The 18,704-nt window shown below is 35.8% G+C and overlaps 1 protein-coding gene across 49 annotated transcripts in view; it reads right to left on the reverse strand.

Moving 5' to 3' along the window:
• Window positions 1-288: 288 nt before the first annotated feature.
• RIMS1 (regulating synaptic membrane exocytosis 1) overlaps window positions 289-18,704 on the reverse strand; it is a 489,827-nt gene continuing 471,411 nt past the window's right edge. For all 49 annotated transcript variants that reach the window (XM_019417684.2, XM_019417685.2, XM_019417717.2 and 46 more), the window contains 5 exons: window positions 10,553-10,691; window positions 8,159-8,271; window positions 4,832-4,933; window positions 3,882-4,021; window positions 289-2,588 (listed from right to left, as the gene is read on the reverse strand). In XM_019417684.2, the coding sequence (XP_019273229.1) occupies window positions 2,370-2,588; window positions 3,882-4,021; window positions 4,832-4,933; window positions 8,159-8,271; window positions 10,553-10,691 (713 nt within the window). In that variant the 3' untranslated portion in view covers window positions 289-2,369. The remainder of the gene's footprint in view (window positions 2,589-3,881; window positions 4,022-4,831; window positions 4,934-8,158; window positions 8,272-10,552; window positions 10,692-18,704) is intronic.

Consider the following 18,704-nt stretch of genomic DNA (forward strand, 5'->3'; position numbering starts at 1 on the left):
AAAAACAACCTTCCATTTGATTCTTACTGAGATTTATTGTTTTTAATAATGCCACTTTTCAGAAGTATAGTCATGTGCTCACTTAGACAGGCTGACAAAGTGAAAACTCGTATGTGATGCAAAGTACCCTTTGGGTGTAGATTAAGACATATATAGTGCAGTGACAAGTCAAATGCCCACAGCAGACAACAAATCCCAGCCTCCCTTTCCCATGATCTGGCTCCCATTTTGCACCATAGAACCCACAATGGAAATCTGGCAAAACATAGAACACAGATGGCTACCAACTGACATGAAAAGTAAATTTTATTAAACATGTTTACATACATGAGTTGTTCATTTTAAAAGCACAGGGGAGTGTTAAGACAAGTGGTCAAAATAGAAAGATACTACCCAATTATAGTTAGTTGATTGTTGGCCACTAAGACAGAACGGAATCTAGTAGAAGTGCACCAATGCTTCAGTTCTTCCTGCTCAGCATGGTGAGTAGTGGTCAATCTGTGCCCTGTGGAATGATGGGCAGATAATTCTGGCATGTGTAAATAATAATAAATAATTCACTTGGTGCAGGCAGTATGTCTATGGATTAAAACCTAGTGTGTACACAGTGTCTACATGTGTTACAGCCCCACAGTAGGAATCTACACCAAAATATTTATTAGAAGGAATTTGGTCCATACTACATCACGTTTTCCAGAGGGTAAAAAATAAAGTCCATCTATAGACATTTCACCCCAAACTCACATACGGAGTCTGGCTAAAACCTGCAAAATGTCTATAACAAAAATGGATGGCTTAGATTTCTTGGTTATTTCAGTATAGTAATTAACGAGCAAACTGTACAAGTACATGCAACATACAAGCTGTCCTAATGTGGAACTAACATACATTATTAAATAACCTTTTGGGTTTTTTTTCATTTTTTTCATTTTTTTTAAAAAAAACGTGCATGCAGCTTTGAACAGTTCCAAGTCATGCTGCTCTATTTGTGTGATCACAAAAGTTGAATGACTCATAAAAGGAGGGAGAACGTATCAATGCACCTGCAGAGTCTGCAGTGTGTAGCACATATACAGAATGTCACAAGGTAAATTCAAGGCCAAGAAAAACTCAAATGAAGAGAATGCAAGTTGAAATTTGACTTGTTTTATTTTCCCCCCAAAAGTAGGATATTTTGCATTAAAAAATCAAGCTTTTGTGCTTGCATCAATCTCAAAGAAATGTAAACTAAAATTTGATAAAAACATGACTTTAGTGCAGAATATTTCAACTGGAATTTCCAGTGGAATATTGGACAGCTCATACCATGCTCTTTCCAGGGCAGATGGGTATGTCTACACTGAGACATGGCCGAGAAGCCTGGGCATAGCTTAAAGTGTCTTAGGCTCAAATCCATTTCTAGTCACCATTTTGGGAAGTCAAAAGTATAGTTTATACACATGAGCATATACTTATTTTTGGGGATATCAGGAAGAAAAAGTTACTACAAGGAGTATTTCCAAAGTACAATTATGTGGTTAGTTTTAGTTCCCAGCATTAGTTGCAGATTGACTTCTCTAAAAGTCTTCCATGAAAAACGATGGAAAAAATAATGTTTTAGAACACAAACAGGTACGCTTTTCATTTTAAAAAAGTGATTCTATGATTATTTTAGAAGATGACTTTTTGTTTTCTGGGTTTGCACACATAAGACTTTGAAAAATTATAAAATGAAAGCCAGTGAAATCCTTCATTGGCCTCATCTTGCCTAGTTGCTGAACACTTTGGGGAGATGCCACAGAGACTGTTTCAGCCCTTTTTTAGTGCTTTTGGGAAAAGAAAGGAAGGGTCTTTGTAAGCATCATGAGGCCTGGCGTGACATGTCCAAAAACTAGTGGAAATAACATATACAATGAAAAACAAAGCAAAACAAATCAAGAAACCAAAACCCAACAAATAATGCACAAATAAACAAAACACACAAAAAACAGAACTTCTCAAACACCAGGGAAATAACACTGCTTGTGGTCTGTGCACAAACATGTAAAATACAACTTTTCACAGAGTGAGAGTTTCCAGTTCAATTTGGTGTGTGTGTGTGTGTGTGTGTGTGTGTGTGTGTGAATTTGAAGTTTCCTCTTTTTCTGTTTGTTAGAAGCATCAGTGACTCTCACTAGCATGTTGACTCTTACTGTAATTTGATAGACTGCCTTGTTCTGTCATATGAAGCCAGGTTTTAAACAACGAGTGGGACATATTGAAAAACTACTACAGGCAAAACACAAGTTGATTGTCTGTCTCCAACAATGCTTTTTTGATCATGAAATATCTGGTTCAGATTATTGTCCTGAAAGGTAGAGTTTCACTGGAATGACTCTGGTAGGAGTTCACTATGAGCGGATGCAGGGAGGCCCAGTTGAACTTTCCAGAGATGACTGGGAAGCCCGGCGGGTTAGGGGAGTGAGTGTGGGGTCCACCAGGGATGATGGTGGGAACAACTTGTACCATCCGATTACCATACTGGATAGATCGAGTTCTTCCAACAGGATTTGAGCCACACCCATAAAGCATTTATGGTCCATTCTGCCATAGTCCCCCCAGACAATGACCTGCAGAGACAGAGAAATGCAATAAAACTCTAATGTTTCTTTCATATTTGAAGAACTGAAAGCAACTATTCTGCAAAAGTGGGTCAATGAATGAGATGAAATGAATATAACTGACACTAAGGAGGAGGAACAGATAGAGATTAACATACAGGTGCTCAAAGAGATACTTCACAGTAATTTTTAGATTAGATAGAAAGCAAGTAATGTTTCCATAGTCAATGAGGGATATTAGCTACATAAACCATGGTAAAGAAATACATATACAAGTTTGTTTATACATACATTCAATACTTTCTTTAGTAATGACTATCTGGTAAGTGATGTATAGGGCCATAGTGATATAAAAAACTAAAATTTGTACCAGTTAGGGCAAAACAGTGCAATTCGGTGTATGGTAGAGTGTGCATATGAAGGAGTATGTATAAAGAATGAAAATATTCATTAAATTTCTTCTATATTATGTACTTGTTAGTGAAGGTTGAAAAATAATTGTAAGCTGGTTCCTTTTGAGCATTTGCCTGACAATTCTGATTTGATAAGATGGTTAATAAATCAGTGAGCTTATAGCTTATAGTGAGCTTATAGCACAATGTGGGTCAACTCCTGTTGGTGTCAGATAAGCACTCATTTCATTATACTTACTCCTAAAGTTCTATTTTCTAATCCTTTGGTCACCTGGAGACGTTCTCAACTGAATTCATTCACCTGCTTCACACAGGCAGGAGTGGTGAAACCTGCCTTTCCTATGTGCTGAGTAATTTTGTCAAATTATTTAATCTCTGTGATCCTCATACATAATCTTCAAAAGGGGGATAATGGTATTTTATATACATAGTAGATAAAGTGTTTAAAAGAAATAATGCATGTAATTACTTAACAATGCATCTGACATTCACCAGTCCTGAATATTCTCTTTCCTTGCTTCTATGTATCCCGTGTCTGGGACATAGTAATGCTCAATAAATTATCAGCATCATTTGCCTTGATTACCTACCTACCTATTGAGAAGAGGGGCTGTGGGAGGCAGGGTAAAAGCAGAAGGAGATGATGGAGAGAAGGAAAAAAAGAAGGGAGAGAAAATAAACTTTGTATTATCTACTACATCCACCAGATATTTTTTTAATACTACATATTATTTATATTGTAAATTAACAATTTGTTTTTTCTACTCGAGGATGTTACCCTGCATTTCTCCTTACTGAAATTTATGCTCTTCATGTTTCGCCACTCTTCAGTGTTTATATGGATAATGTGGACATTACAATGTAAAAAGTCAAACAAACTTTTACTTACCTGAAGAACTTTACCCTGTGGACTTTCGTCAAAAACCAGGGACTGTTGATACAAAGGATCAAGGGTTTTTCGCGCAATTCTTGTCTTCTTCTTGGCTATACAGGCCCCGTTTTCCAAAAGATACACTTTGACATAAGGAGCTGAACAAAGGTGACATTAACATATAAGAAGTTAATCCTTCAAGTTAAACTGATTTTATTAGAGAATGCTTTATTAGAGAATTAGAGATTGCTTATTGAAAGTTTCTCTTGACTATTTACATCATTTTAACTTTCCCATGCTCCATAAATTCTATTCCTTAAAACCCTTATGTTACCATCACTGCCATTTTCCTCATTTCAAGTAAATGTATGTGGAATTAACCTAAGACTGAGTGACCTGGGGTATAGCTGGCATTACAGTTCACATTAAAAATAATTTTTTTAATGTTTTTGTTTATTTTTGAGAGAGAAACAGAGCATGAATGGGGGAGGGTCAGAGAGAGAGGGAGACACAGAATCTGAAGCAGGCTCCAGGCCCTGAACTGTCAGCACAGAGCCTGACATGGGGTTCAAACTCACAAACCACAAGATCACGACCTAAGCCAAAGTCGTACACGTAACTGACTGAGCCTCCCAGGAGCCCCTACAGTTCATATTATAAACATAATAATATATAAATACAATAAAAGCTCACTGTTTCTTTTTTATGATTGGAACTAAAAAAAATTTCATTTGTAAATGTGCAGAAAAAAATTAACTTGATAATACTCTTACTTAGACTTTGACAGTATAATTGTGCAAGGAAAACCCAGATCCATTTTTATAGAATCAAAGAATACAGAAAAGCTGCCTTTTTAATCAATCAGATGATGCAAAACAAGAGCATATAGAATTCAAATGCAGCAAATACTTGGATTTTTTTGCTTATGTCAGATTCTCTTGTGCAAACTCAGTACGACCTTTCCTTACCAGGTGTAGACTTGGAACCAGGTTTTTGTGTGAGGCTTCGTGCTCTAATAACTTCAACTTCTAATTGGCCCTTTTTATCCTCCATTCCAATTTGTATGTCACCTGCAAGTGGAGGGGAAACAAAATGTTTCAACTTCTTTGCAGTTACATGCAGTTAAAAAACAGAGGTATGTAATAATAGACTCCAAATTATGATCTTCATGATCTTGATAAAAAACCCTAATATTTAGAGTTTCCTGATCCCACTTTTCTTCCCCTTCCTCCAAATCAGGTTTTGAAGTGTTTCTCTTCATTTTTCTGGTACTAATCTATGTTATGAGTTTCATATTAGTTTATAAATCACTTAATTACAACAATACTGAATTTAAGTTATTCTTATATGCTAATAAGATTTCTTATCCTTTTTATCATCTAATATACTTCTTAGTAAAAAAGTATAATTATCTATATTTCCATTATCTAGAGAAGAACACTATTAATGTTTTGGTGAATATCCCATCTTAGAAGTACTTTCTCTTTAACTAACTTCCTCCTTTGATCTATTCCTTCCCTCCTTCCTTCCTTCCTTCCTTCCTTCCTTCCTTCCTTCCTTCCTCTCTCTCTCCTATCTCCCTACCTACCTACATCTATCTACCTACCTACCTATCCCTATCTATCTATCTATCTATCTATCTATCTATCTATCTATCTATCTATCTTACCTACCTACCTACCTACCTACCTACCTACCCATCTATCTATCATCTATATCATGACCATGCATCCTTAGAATGGATATGTCATTACTTGTTTAACCAGATCCCTGTTGATGGAAATATAGACTATCTACATTGTTGCTATTATAAATAGCACTGGAATGAACAGCTTTATAGAGAATTTTTGCATACTTGGTCAATTATCTCTTGAGCATAAATTCCCAGATTTTTAAATATGGGGTCTAATTGAATGGACATTAAAAAATTCTATGTATATTGCCAAGTATCCTTCAGAAAGATTGTGCCACTTTGTACTACCATCAGAAGTATCTGTCTTTCCATATTGCACACCCACTAATAGTGGTATTAGCAATATGTCTAATTTTTGTCAGTCTGATGGTTTAAAATTTATAATTTGCATTTCTTTAGTAGACAGGCTGAACATATGTCTAAGTATTTTCAGTTTGTATTCTTTCTCTTGTCTTGCCTGTTCATATCCTTTGCCCATGTTTACTAAGGTGTTCATCATTTTCTGATTGATATGATAATTTATTTCTTAAAATTAATAAGTTCTAATTTTTCCTTAGCTAAATAATCTTCATTTTCTCAGTTGTGAATTCTCTTTATTTGCTAGGTCAGTTGATCAACTTTGTGGTTCTGGACTGAGAACCATTACTTTTATAACTCTGTTTTAGACTCAGGTCCCAAATGTCTCTTTGGTTTTTGTTTTAATCACACACACACACAGTTTAAAGAGTCAAACTGTTCTATAAGCCTATTTATTAGTATAAAAGATTCCCATTCTCTCTCTCAACTTCTTGCCTTCCAAAGATCACTGCTTTCAAGATTTTTAATATTTTTATGTGAAAATTTTTTTAACTGTTTGGCATTTGCCTCCTTATTTAGAAATACTAAATTTGTAAGGCATTTTCCTATGTTTTTCGCTTTTAGATATTATTACTAGTTTCTAACTTCAACCTCTCTCACTGCCTTCCTTCGCCACCATATATTGACGCTTTCTGTCATTCCCTTATTCTGATATTAGTCTATATAACTATGATTACATAACATTATTTAGAAATGAGTGAACTAGAATACTGTGGTTACTTCTCATTTCTTGGACAGCTCTTTCTTTTCCCTATTTAATAAGTGTCTTTTTAAAAAGCATTTGCTTACATTTTTATGGATGTATCATTAATTCAACCCCTTATTCTCTCCTGGTTGTTTACTTCTTCCATAAAATCAAGCACATTAGGTGTTCTGAGATTTTATCTTATGGATTCTGACATGTTACCCTTTGGACAAACTGTTTTTAAAGTTTGTTGCAATTGTTATCTTTAACTTTTCCTTCACTATCATATTGGATATCCCAACCGTTTTTCTCTTGTGCTGAAGCATTCATTTACTGGATCTTTTCTTTCTTTTTTAGTTCTCAACTTTTTTAAATTTACTCAGTTCATTTTGTTGAGGTATATCCTCCAGTAACTTTATGAGCAATGTTGTGTATGAGGAAAATGTTTTGACACCATTCTTGTCAGTGTGTTTTTATTCCAGCCTGAAACTTACTTGATAACTTGGCTGGCTATTGTACTCTACATTGGAAATCAATTGTTACTCAGAATTTTGAACATAATATGCAGTGGTCTTCTGGCTTCCAATATTATTATTGAAGAGTCCAGTGGAAATCTGATTTTTTTGGTGTTTATACTGAGAGAGAGAGTGGGCAGGGAAGGGGCAGAGAGAGAGGGAGACAGAGAATCCAAAGCAGGCTCTGAGCTGTCAGCACAAAGCCTGACATCAGGCTCGAACCCACAAACCATGAGATCATGACCTGAGCCAAAGATGGATGCTCAACCGACTGAGCCACCCAGGAACCCCTGACTTTTTGATAGTTTTATATAGAATTATCTTTCTTCTTAGGAAACTTGTAGAATTTTCTATTAATCTCTGGTGTTGTGAAATTCCATGATGATACGCCTTTGTGGTGACCTATTTTCATGCATTTTGCTGAGTATTCTTTGGGCCCTTGCAAGCTGCAATCTCATGTTCTTCAGGGGAATATCTGTTGTGCATGTTACATGTAATTTTCTCCATTCATCATTTTTCTTTTAACTTAATTTAGGGTTTTTTTTCTAGTAGAAGTTTTCAACTTATCTGTCTTTGGTTTGATCCTTTAGACGTTCTTTTCCACTCCCAAGAGCATAGAAACATTAATGTAAGTGTTTGTCAGTATTTGCTAGGGTCTTTCTCTACCCAATTTCTCCTTTATAATTCAGTCTAAAATATTTTTTTTAAGTTCTTAAGTAGGGAGGCAATTTCATTAATCTTTTTTTGCTTAGTGAAACAGTTAAGGCAGCATCCTTTACTGAATGATCCACTTGTCTTTCCAGGCTGTGAAATGCTATCCTTACTCTGACTTGACAGAGTTTTTTGATAAATTCAAAGATTTTTGACTAACTTTGTTTTGTATAATGTCTCAAGTTAGAAACATGCATTAGAAATTAGAATAGTCATTTGAAACCAGAAATACCCTAAAATGTTGCTTCTCACTTATATTACTACTAGATGCTTTAAATGACTTTGTCAATCATGAAACATCAGTTTTCCTGTGGGGGAAAAAAGTGATTCTTACCCATTGCAGGGGTGGCAAGGGTTTGGCGGCCAACAAGCTGAGCTGGTCCCAGTCCATCAAGAAAATCACTGAATTGACTGTCTGCTCCTAGTCGTACTCCAGGAAATATTAAGCTATTAGCAAAAGGACAAAAATCAAAACATTAGATCTCCTAGAATTCATTTCATTAGCGTCCATATGACTACTAATTCTGATCATGAATCATAAATATTGGACAACTTACTTCGTGATTCTTTGCATTCATTGCCCCTGAACCAAGCGAAGCCCAGCACTGACTGAGAAAAGGTCTAAATAAACTCTCAAATTAAGAGCTGATGTTCTATTCAGGATGGCTTATAGTTTTAATATACTAAGTTTTCTGGACACTTAAAAATACAAGTCCCTCCATAACTATATTATTGACATAAAATATAAGATGTAAATTTTCCTACATAAATAATTGCTCATGAACATTAAGTAACAATGCTAAATTAAAAAAAAATGCCTGATAATTTCTTCAATAAATATCATAGCAAAGTACAAATTCTTATTTACAAATAAAAATGTTCATTCATTTTTTAATGAACTACATTTTTATATTATCTGAGATTTTTATTTAGTTCAAGTGGAAAAGAATTGATTAGAATATGTCCATTGCTTACTACCCCATGACTACCTGAACTCCCTGGGCTGTAAGCTCCAGCAGAGAGTGACTGTGCCCTTCTTGTTTATTGATTTGTCCATGTACCAAGAACCATGCTTGCTACATATGTGGCCTTCAATGAGTAGTTTTTGAATAAGCACATTTCTGTAGGGATTTGTTATTCCCAATGTGCTTTTTCACATATTACTTCCTCACAATCAAGGGAATTCGAGCACAAATTTATTATCACACCCAGAGACCACGAAAATCAATCTATGAGAGGTTAAGTGGCTTATTCAGGTGGAGGTAAATATTATTTGATTTATTAATTTTATATCAGAAAATATTGTCTCTGGGCTTTCATTTGTATGTCACATTACCGTATTTCATCAAATATTGGCATTTTGTCAGCAAGTTTATCTCTATAACTTTCATGCCTGCTGATTTTTGCTCTTAGCTATATGTTGCTGGGAGGATGCATACCAATCATTTGATCAAATAAACGGACTTAATAGTTTCAGGAATGGGTAAACATAGCATGATCATTAACTTGGCATAATTTTATTTCATTTTCTAAACAGAAAAAAACAATTCCAGTAAAATAAATTACTACTATTAGATTGATGAATGAGATTTTTGAATGCCAATAAATGAATAATTATAGGAAAATTTGCACACAGTCAATCTCCAAGTAACCCACCGCAGAATAATAATTACTTAATTGTAAGATCTATCACCTCAGTAAAGGTTTGATTTTACCAGAAAAATTCTCAAGCATAGAGAAATGCAGGATTTTTTGCAGGATCTATATGTAAAAGCAGACCAAGTAAGTAAAACACAAATCTACCTATATTTTTTCATGATTAATTTCAAAACTCAAACTCTTTACACAAAAATAATGAGGAAGATAAATTTTGAGATCTTTTCCTAAGGTAAAAAAGAGTGATGTTTTAAAACAAAAAAATGTAAGTTCCTATTATGAGAGTGTTAGACTTACTCAGAACCCAAAATAGTTTGGAGAAAAGTAGGAATATGGGAAATTAATTTTCACTTCTAAATTTTATTTAATTTTTAAAAATGTTTATTTATTTTGAGAGAGAGGGTGAGCAGGGAAGGGACAGAGGAAGAAAAAGAGAATCCCAAGCAGGCTCCATGCTCAGTGGGGAGCCCAATGTGGGGCTTGATCTCACGACCCAGGGATCATGACCTGAGCCAAAATCAAGAGTCTGAATTTTAACTGAGGGATGTCTAGGTGGCTCAGTTGGTTAAGCATCCAACTCTTGGTTTTGGCTCAGGTTATGATATCGTGGTTTTGTGACTTTGAGCCCCACATGGGACTCTGTGCTGCCAGCACAGAATCTGCTTGGGATTATCTCTCTCCCTCTCTCTGCCCCTTCCTCACCCCCCCTCCCCCCAAATAAAATAAACTTTAGGAGTGCCTGGGTGGCTCAGTTGGTTGGGCGTCCAACTTTGGCCCAGGTCATGATCTCACGGTTTGTGGGTTCAAGCCCCACGTCGGGCTCTGTGCTGGCGGCTCAGAGCCTGGAGCCTGCTTTGAATTCTGTGTCTCCCTCTCTCTGCCCCTTCCCTACTCATGCTTTGTCTCTCTCTGTCTCTCAAAAATAAACAAACACTGAAAAAATTTTTTTAAGTAAGTAGACATTAAAAAAAAGGAATAAGCTGCACCATAAACATTGGTGGCTTTGTTATTTTACCTGTGACTTACAAAACCCATGGTTTTAAAGCCATACAGATGTGCTGACGTCACTTACTTTCCCTCGGAGCTATAACTGTTGATGCTGCCATCAGTAGACTCTCGACTTGGTTGCCTTACCATCTTCCTCATTTCGGCTGCCATTCCTGTTTCTGTGCTTCTCTGTATGGTGCTTTTTAACTTCTTGTGGCCTGACTCTGACAAGAGAAAATACAAGAAACTCTAAGTCTTGTTTAGACAATTTCTCCAGGGATACTGGTTGATTCTGCAAATTAAACAATTATGCATATAATTAAAAGTTTACTCAAGAAAAGAGTCTAAGAGAATAATCTGGTTAGCTAAATCTCTTTGCCGACAATATGCTTTGGCCAAGAGGGGTAGCAGTGGAAGGGAGACCACTGCCCCTGTTCCAGAGACTGCCTGAATCTCAGTGAACCAAAATGAACTCATTGTATTATTGCTGCTCAAGTTATCAACTTCAATGAAAAGTTGGATTTGGCACTGAACTGCATTATGGGGAAATATAATGTTGAACAACCTAAAAGGAACATTCCCAATCTGGAATGTTCCAAATATGTGGGAATAGAGCTAAATGAATGGGCCCTGTCCTTTAAAGGAGATGAGGCACAGCGGACTAAGCGTGAAAAATATCAGTTTTGGCCATGTATCAGCAATCCCATAAAAATAAACAGTAGTATTTAATGATTTTTGAAACAAGTTAACATACATGATCTCATTTGAGATGGCATATAAGGATACCTATGTAGGTAGAACAGGTATTAACTCCAAGGCTTTATTGCTGTCTCCTGGCTTTTGAACTGAGCTGAATCATTTCTTACTGGCAGTTTTGAGTATGAGTCTCTTTCTGCATTGTGAATTATAATGGCTGATCATTTTTTTAAACTCTAAATTCAGAGCAACTTCTTCAAACCACTTTGAAATGCACTAACCAGTCTATTCATAGCATAAAAATGAAATTCCAAAACATTTTTTTGGTTAGAACAATACCGAAAAGTTAAACATTTAATACCTGCCACACTTTTTCCATCTAAACATTTGATGTGTATTTCTGGTTTTCTTTCAGGTTTTCACATAGTATCATTTAATACCCATTAATATATGAAAAACTCTATATGTATAACTGTATACATTACTGTATGTGTATACACACATAAACTCTTCAACCCTCATAAAACCTCTGAAGCGGGTGCCCCAAAACACTCCTAAATACACCATATGAAAGACTGCATATTTTCCTCTCATTTTTGGTCACTGCAATCCTTTTGTAGATTGTCTAATAAAAGATATAATTGGTTTTACTATATGGACTCAATGCTGAATAGTCTCTTCGTAAAAGCCACAGCAGTTCCTTAAAAACACAATTCTGAATATGTCATTCCCTTGCTCAAGATCTTGTGCTGGTTTATCATCAAAATTAAAAGAAAATCTGAAATTGTCACAATGGCCCATAAAATGCCACATAATATGGCCCCTGGCTACCTCTCCAATCTCACACTCTGCCTCTCATCCCCACGATCACTGCTCTCCAGTCACACAGTCTTCCTGCATTTTCTTGAGCACTCCAAGCATGCTGCTTCAGGGCCTGTTTTCCTTACTGTCTCTCCTTCTGATTTTCTTGTCTTGCTCCCTCACTTTATTCAGGTCTCTGTGCCAGTGTCACCCCCTCAGAGAGGCTTTTTCTGGTCCTCATCACTTTTTATCTCCTTGCCATGCTTTATATGTCTTCATAGCACTGCTCTGCCATTAAACTTCTATTTGTTTGTTGTCTGTTCCCCAGTTAGAATTTAATCTCTATGAGGAGAGGGACATTGTGAATACTACTCACTGTTATCCATAGTATCTAGAACACTGGTATAAACTCAATACCAGGATCACACCACACATACTAATGTGCAATTTCCTCATTCCATTTAATATATCTGTAATACAAACATGTCTATATTTATTCTTTTTAATGACTGCACTGTTATGTGATCTCATAATTAAACCATGCATGTCCATATTGATGAGTACTTGGGATATTTCCAGTTGTTACGGGAGAGTTTTTATAGAACATATTTCTAGAAGCTGAATGCTAGTGAAAGGGTCCAAATCCATTTAATCTTAATAGCTTTTTCTAAATTGCCATTTAGAAACATGATAGTAGTTTAAATCACTCCTACCAACATTCTGTTGGTACCAAATAGGTACCAACAGATGTACCTATTTTCCCACCTAAGGCTCAGGAATTTTCTACCTTTCCCCTTTCTAGTCTCTGTCTTGCCTATTTGGCTTGTCATTGTAGAATGTGTACACTTACTGAAGGCAGTGACTTCATTTATTGACATCCTAGTGCTGTTTTTATTTATTTGTATATTGATTTATTTATATACTGTGCCTCCTTCTCAGATGTAGTTCCTTTATGAAGTCATTATGGTGGGGCAACACTTCATTCACACACACATACTGGCTGGGTCCCACTTGAGGGGTAAAGGCAAGCCCCAAGGATGTATTACCAAACTGAGCCAAGCACAGTTATGCAAATGTTTACCCAAACCAGCAGGAAGCAATAAACCCAGGGTGGAACACCAAATTCTTATTGAGAACAAGTACTATCATGGCTAGAAAAATGAGGGCAACCTTTACATCTAAATGGTGAGGTGATGCTGGAAACAGAGGAGAGACAGTTAAGAGTATCAGTAGTGGGGAGGTTCAGGTTATTCACTCATTAAATTTTTCATTTATCCATCCATCCATCTAACCACCCACCCACACATCCATCCAACAGATATTTACTAGGCACCTGCTATGTGTCATTCACTATTCTTGGTGCTGGAGATACACTGATGAATGACAAATTTCCTGCTGCCATGGAGCTTACATTCTAGCGTATGTGTGTATACAAGCAAGGCAATGAACAAATAAATAAATACATGCCTGGTAATAAGTGCTATGGAAAAAGGATAAGGAGAGATAGAGGGTGACAGGGTAGAGCAGCAATGGCTTTATTGTAAAGGGGTCAGGGTCTCATTAGTCATCAGTATGGAAGAAGTAAGGATACAGGCAATGAGGGAACAGGGAAGTAATACCCATGGTGGGACTGGTCCTGGTGATTGTGGTAGGGAGCCTCTGAGTAATGGTGGTCAGGAGGGGGGCTACTGTCTTCTCAGTAGCACACAGGTTGCCTCTGCAGTCTTTCTAATGTTGTTGACTCTGGCCAAGAGGCTCCAACACCAGAGATCTCAGGGCTTTGTGTACACCTGGCATCACAGCTGACAGCAGAGGGTAGGCTATCAGGTTGGCAATCATTTCCTAACACAGGTTTCACATGGTTGCCACTTATTACATATTTGTTCAATGAATGAAAAAAAATTTTAAGTGAATATTAATTTTTTTATATTATGTAATTGGAATATCAGGTATTCTTAAAGGTTCATTTACAGGGTGTCTTAACTTTCTTAGAGCAATCTTAAAACTTAATACATTCCAAAACGTAAATGCTGCACACTTTAAGGAAATATTTGAGAAGTTGGTTATTGAACTTTCTTTTACACTTATTTAATTTTATGAGTTTGAATGATACATTTTTAATTTTAAAGTTTTTGTTTTTGTCCTTTGGAAGACAGCAAATATAGACTGATATTAGCTCTCGTCTTATTCATGTTAATAAATATTCATTGAAAAGAGCTTTGATGAACTAGACAATTTTATAAAGGCCAAGGTAAAAACTGAATAAACAGTTCCAGCTATGAATTTGTCTTATTTAAATTCATAACAGCTTTAATATTATTTAGAATATAAGGGTTGGAAAGAACATTGTTTTGTAGATGTGGAAACTAATTTTGGAGAAGTGTAATTCATGTAAAAAATTATTTGTGGAGCACTTACGCTGAGCCCAACCTTTTCCAGATGCTGGTGATACAGGAATGAACATAACAGACAAAAATCCCTGCCCTAATGGAGCTTACATTCTAGTGAGTATAACGATTTGCTCAATGTCAGGCTAGTTAGCAGCAGAAAGCTGGATTAGATCTTCTGAATCTCAGTCTTGTGATCATTCCTTTATACCCCAGTTTAGGAAAACACAAAGTCTAATCTTACTTATTTTACAAACAGAACAATGGTTTAGCTACACATATATTTTCATGCACACATTCTCATATTTAAAAACTTCCATTAAAATCACAAAAATTGTATAGAGGTGCAAATGTATACAATTATCTATCTCTGTACATATATTGTAAGTGTAGCATACATATATGTTACATATATGTAATTTAAAAATATCAATATAATACATTAAACCACTAAATAATATCACCATTATTTACCAATTATTTGTATCCACTGAGGAATCATTAACCTGGGTAAGATATGAAGTCTCCTATCAAATTATGACATGAAACCTTTGACTTGAAACTGCTATCCCAAGTATCATACAAAGAACAAATGGAATAGAAAACTATTTTAATACTCTATATTCACAAACAAATGTAAAATTAGTAAAATCCCTATCATTTGGGAGCAATTATTTTCTCTTGCTTTGAAGAAGAAACTTTCTCTCATAGAATGTTGTGGAATGTGCCATATTTACATATTCATTATTTCTCTTTTCATATTAAGAGATGTATGCTATATTTAGAAACACCCCACTGACTTATTAATTCATTCTGTAAATACTCGTTATGCAGCAAGCATCTATAATAGGCATTTTTCTAGGTGTTACAGCTATAACAGTAACAAGACAGGATAGTGCTTATAATAAACTTATATAAATATAAATTTATATATTTATAATAATATAAATAAGTTATGATAATTTTAGAATTGGTAATCATGAAAAAAAATAAAGCAGAAGAAACTGTCCCAGTAGATGCGTTACTTTTGATCAGCTGGGCAGAGAAGCCCACTTCTGAGAATGTTAAATAGAAGCCAGCCATGCAAAGATCTAAAGGAAGTGTTATCCAGGGAGAAGGAATAGGTGCAAGACTCTGAAGAGTGATCTTCCTCAGCTTGTATGTGGAAGCTACAGAAAATTGAAGTAAGATGGACAAGGAGAAGATGGAGTGGAAGAGGCTGAAGGAGCTGGTGGGGCACAACCTACTGGAATTTGTGCTGAGTGTGGTGGGGAGTCATAGGGCAGGGCCATGATCTGATTTCCATTTTCAATGGATCATTCTAGCTGTTGCGTGAAGAACGAATTGTAGGAACTAGACGTAGAAGCAGAGGAGGATGGGAAAGCTACTTTCTTACCTGAGAAGAGATGAATAGTGGCTTCTGTTAGGGAGCAGCAGTGGAGATATGGGAAGAGGGTAGGCTTTGATTATATTGTGAAGTGGAATGGACAGCACTTGCTCTAGATGTATAAAATGGTTCAGAAAAAAATCAATAATTTCTAGGTTTTTACAAAAGGATAACTGGTTGAACAGTAGTGTCATTTACTGCAAGGAGGAGGAATTCATTATGAGTGGTGGAAATTATGAGTTCTCTTTTGGATGTTTGAGGGGCTTTCTAAATAGCCATGTGGAGAGTAAAGTAGGAAGTGCATGTGTGAATCAGGACCACGAGGGATAGGTCAGGGTTGGAAAAAGGTAGGTTGGTCGTTAGATAGGATATGTTGGCATACAGATGGAATTAAAATCTATAGTACTAAATGTAATAGGGAGGAAGTATAGATAGAGATAAAAAGAGTAAACAGAATGGAGTCTACGGTATCTTCCATATTTAGATGTCCAGAAGAAAATCAAGACTCTTAAGGAGCCTATGAAGGAAGACCTTTTAAGGCATGGGGAAAAATAGATAAGTGTCATGGTGCAGAAATCAGAAGAATAAAGTGTTAGAACTAAAAATAAATGTTGTTTACTACTTAGAGTTTTAGTAAGAAACAGACACAGAAGTGATGATAGAGCTTGGCTCCATGGAGATCACTGGATTTCAAAAGGAGAAGATTTGGTGAAGTAGTAGGACTGAAAGGAATGGCCAGTCAGAAGAGAGAATGAGAGGTGGTATTTGGAGAGTCACACAGGATATGGGAAGGTTACCTATTTTTTTAAGATATGTGACATTAGAGCCTGTTTCTATGCAGCTGGGAATGATTACATGAGCAAGACAAAACATTTATAGATCTAATATTATTGGCTGGAAAGGTGGATAAACACAGATAATGTCTGATAAATCATCTTTCAATCAAAGTATTCTCTAATGCCAAATTAATAGTCAATTTTCATCAATTAATTTGAAAAATCAGTAACAGAATATCACTTAAACAGTTCGATCCAAAAGATATATGCAGTAATGTCCTATTACCTCACAAACAAAAACTACAGAGTAGTTTTGGTTATCCTGAAAGTGAAACTGAGATCAGTGATAAAAACTATTTTTTATATGTACAGTGACAAATTTAATTATGTTTTTAAAAAGAAATGTTGTTGTAGTTAATGTTTTGATCATTTATTCCCTTGTTTACTTATTCATCAAACTATTCTCTGAGTGCTTTGGGTCCAGTACTGCATATGTAAGAGTGGACAGGAAACAGGCACTGTCCCCAACCATGTCATTGTCTAGTAGGAGAGACTGACAAACAGAAGTTTACTTGTGATTCAGTGTAAGTACTGTATAGGCACAGAGGTCTTATTTTATATTTATTTAGCTTTAGGTATTCATCTTATGTCTTACAATTTGGAGAGAGGAAGAGAAAGGGAAGAGAAGGAACAATTTAAACAGTGAGTGTGAGTCTGCTGTTTGCTGTGCTAATAACCAAATGAGCATGTAACCTGGTGAGAAATGCAAATCTTCTCTTCCTTTACTTTGTTTCAGTTCCTGAATAATTCCGCTGTTTATGATCATCTCTAAAATAGGCTTCCTAAAACACAACAAAAAAAACAAGACCAAAAAAACCCAAACCAACCACTTTACCTGGTGTTCAAATGACGCAGCAGCAAATACAGTCAACTGACAGTATTAGATACCCTGAGAGACCACATTGGTATCCAAAGGATTTTAAAGGCAAATTTTAACTCCAGATGGTGAAGGGGGAAGGGTTGTATTTTAGGCCAAAAAGGCGGCATATTCAAAGGTTCTGACATGGTAAAGAACGTAGCCCCTTGAGAAAACTGCATTTCCAGAATGACCAGCATTCAATGAATGGTGAGTAAAGCTAGTGAGAGTGGAAGCAAGAGAGTTGGTAGGGTGGCCTCACACAGGACCTTTTATCTAATGCTCTCAAGGTCTGCCATTACATATCATTTGGGGTGGCTGTTGTGATTTACTAATGTGGTTTGTAATGATCTCAAGGTCTTGGTCTTCCCAGTACCAATATTATCCACATAAAGCTGTGTGTAATTTGCATTATATAAAATATGATACAGTGATATTGTCAAAGGTCTTCAACAGTCACTCTTTAAAAGAAAATATCCAGAAGTTCTCCTTTGTTGATATCAGATGCTTCACAGTGTTGTCATAACCATGTAGAAATTTTTATTAGGTAGTCTGTTCTAATAGTGCCACAGTTTTTCTTTCCTAGTTTTTAAACAAAAATATTGCTTTTGTGTTATGCCAAAGTTTTTAAATATATTTTATCCCAAGTCAGATGAGTACAACTTGTAAAAATTTCATATATCTGAAGATTACTTTTAGAAAATTGCATGAAGGGTCTTTGACTTTATGGTTTCCCTCATTTATTATTCTCCATGTTAGTTCCTACAAGTCATAAATTTTCCTTTCCTCTTCCCATTTTCAAGAGAGATTTATAATGAAAGAAATACAACGGTCAAGAAAATAAAAACAGAATCAAGAATATCTTTGTGAGATGGATGGAATAAATTCCTTTGATGATACTCAAAATACTTCAAATCTTTTTCAGCGATGTGCCTATACTTTTTAATTTCACTGCCATAACCCAAAAGAGGTAAAATGTTTTCTCTTGCTGCCATACACTTTTAAGTTCTCTACAGATACAACTTTAGAAAAGGGATTCATCTGTGCTGAACACTAACCTGAATTTTTCCAGCTCTTCTGTGGCTAACAGTTATTCTCTGGTAAGAGACCTGATATTGTTCTGAGCGACTGTAATGCCTGCTGTCCTATCTGTTCAGTTCACTCAACCACATTTGATCTTGTCAGCAAAACGTTTGCTAATGTCACATTGATTTTTCCTCTTGCCTGGCTGGTGAAAATGTAAGCAATAGCAAGTTCAAGATGTTCTTTTAAAT

Source organism: Panthera pardus, unplaced genomic scaffold, assembly GCF_024362965.1.
Source record: "Panthera pardus isolate Hobbes unplaced genomic scaffold, ASM2436296v1 HiC_scaffold_17, whole genome shotgun sequence".
NCBI lineage: Eukaryota > Metazoa > Chordata > Mammalia > Carnivora > Felidae > Panthera > Panthera pardus.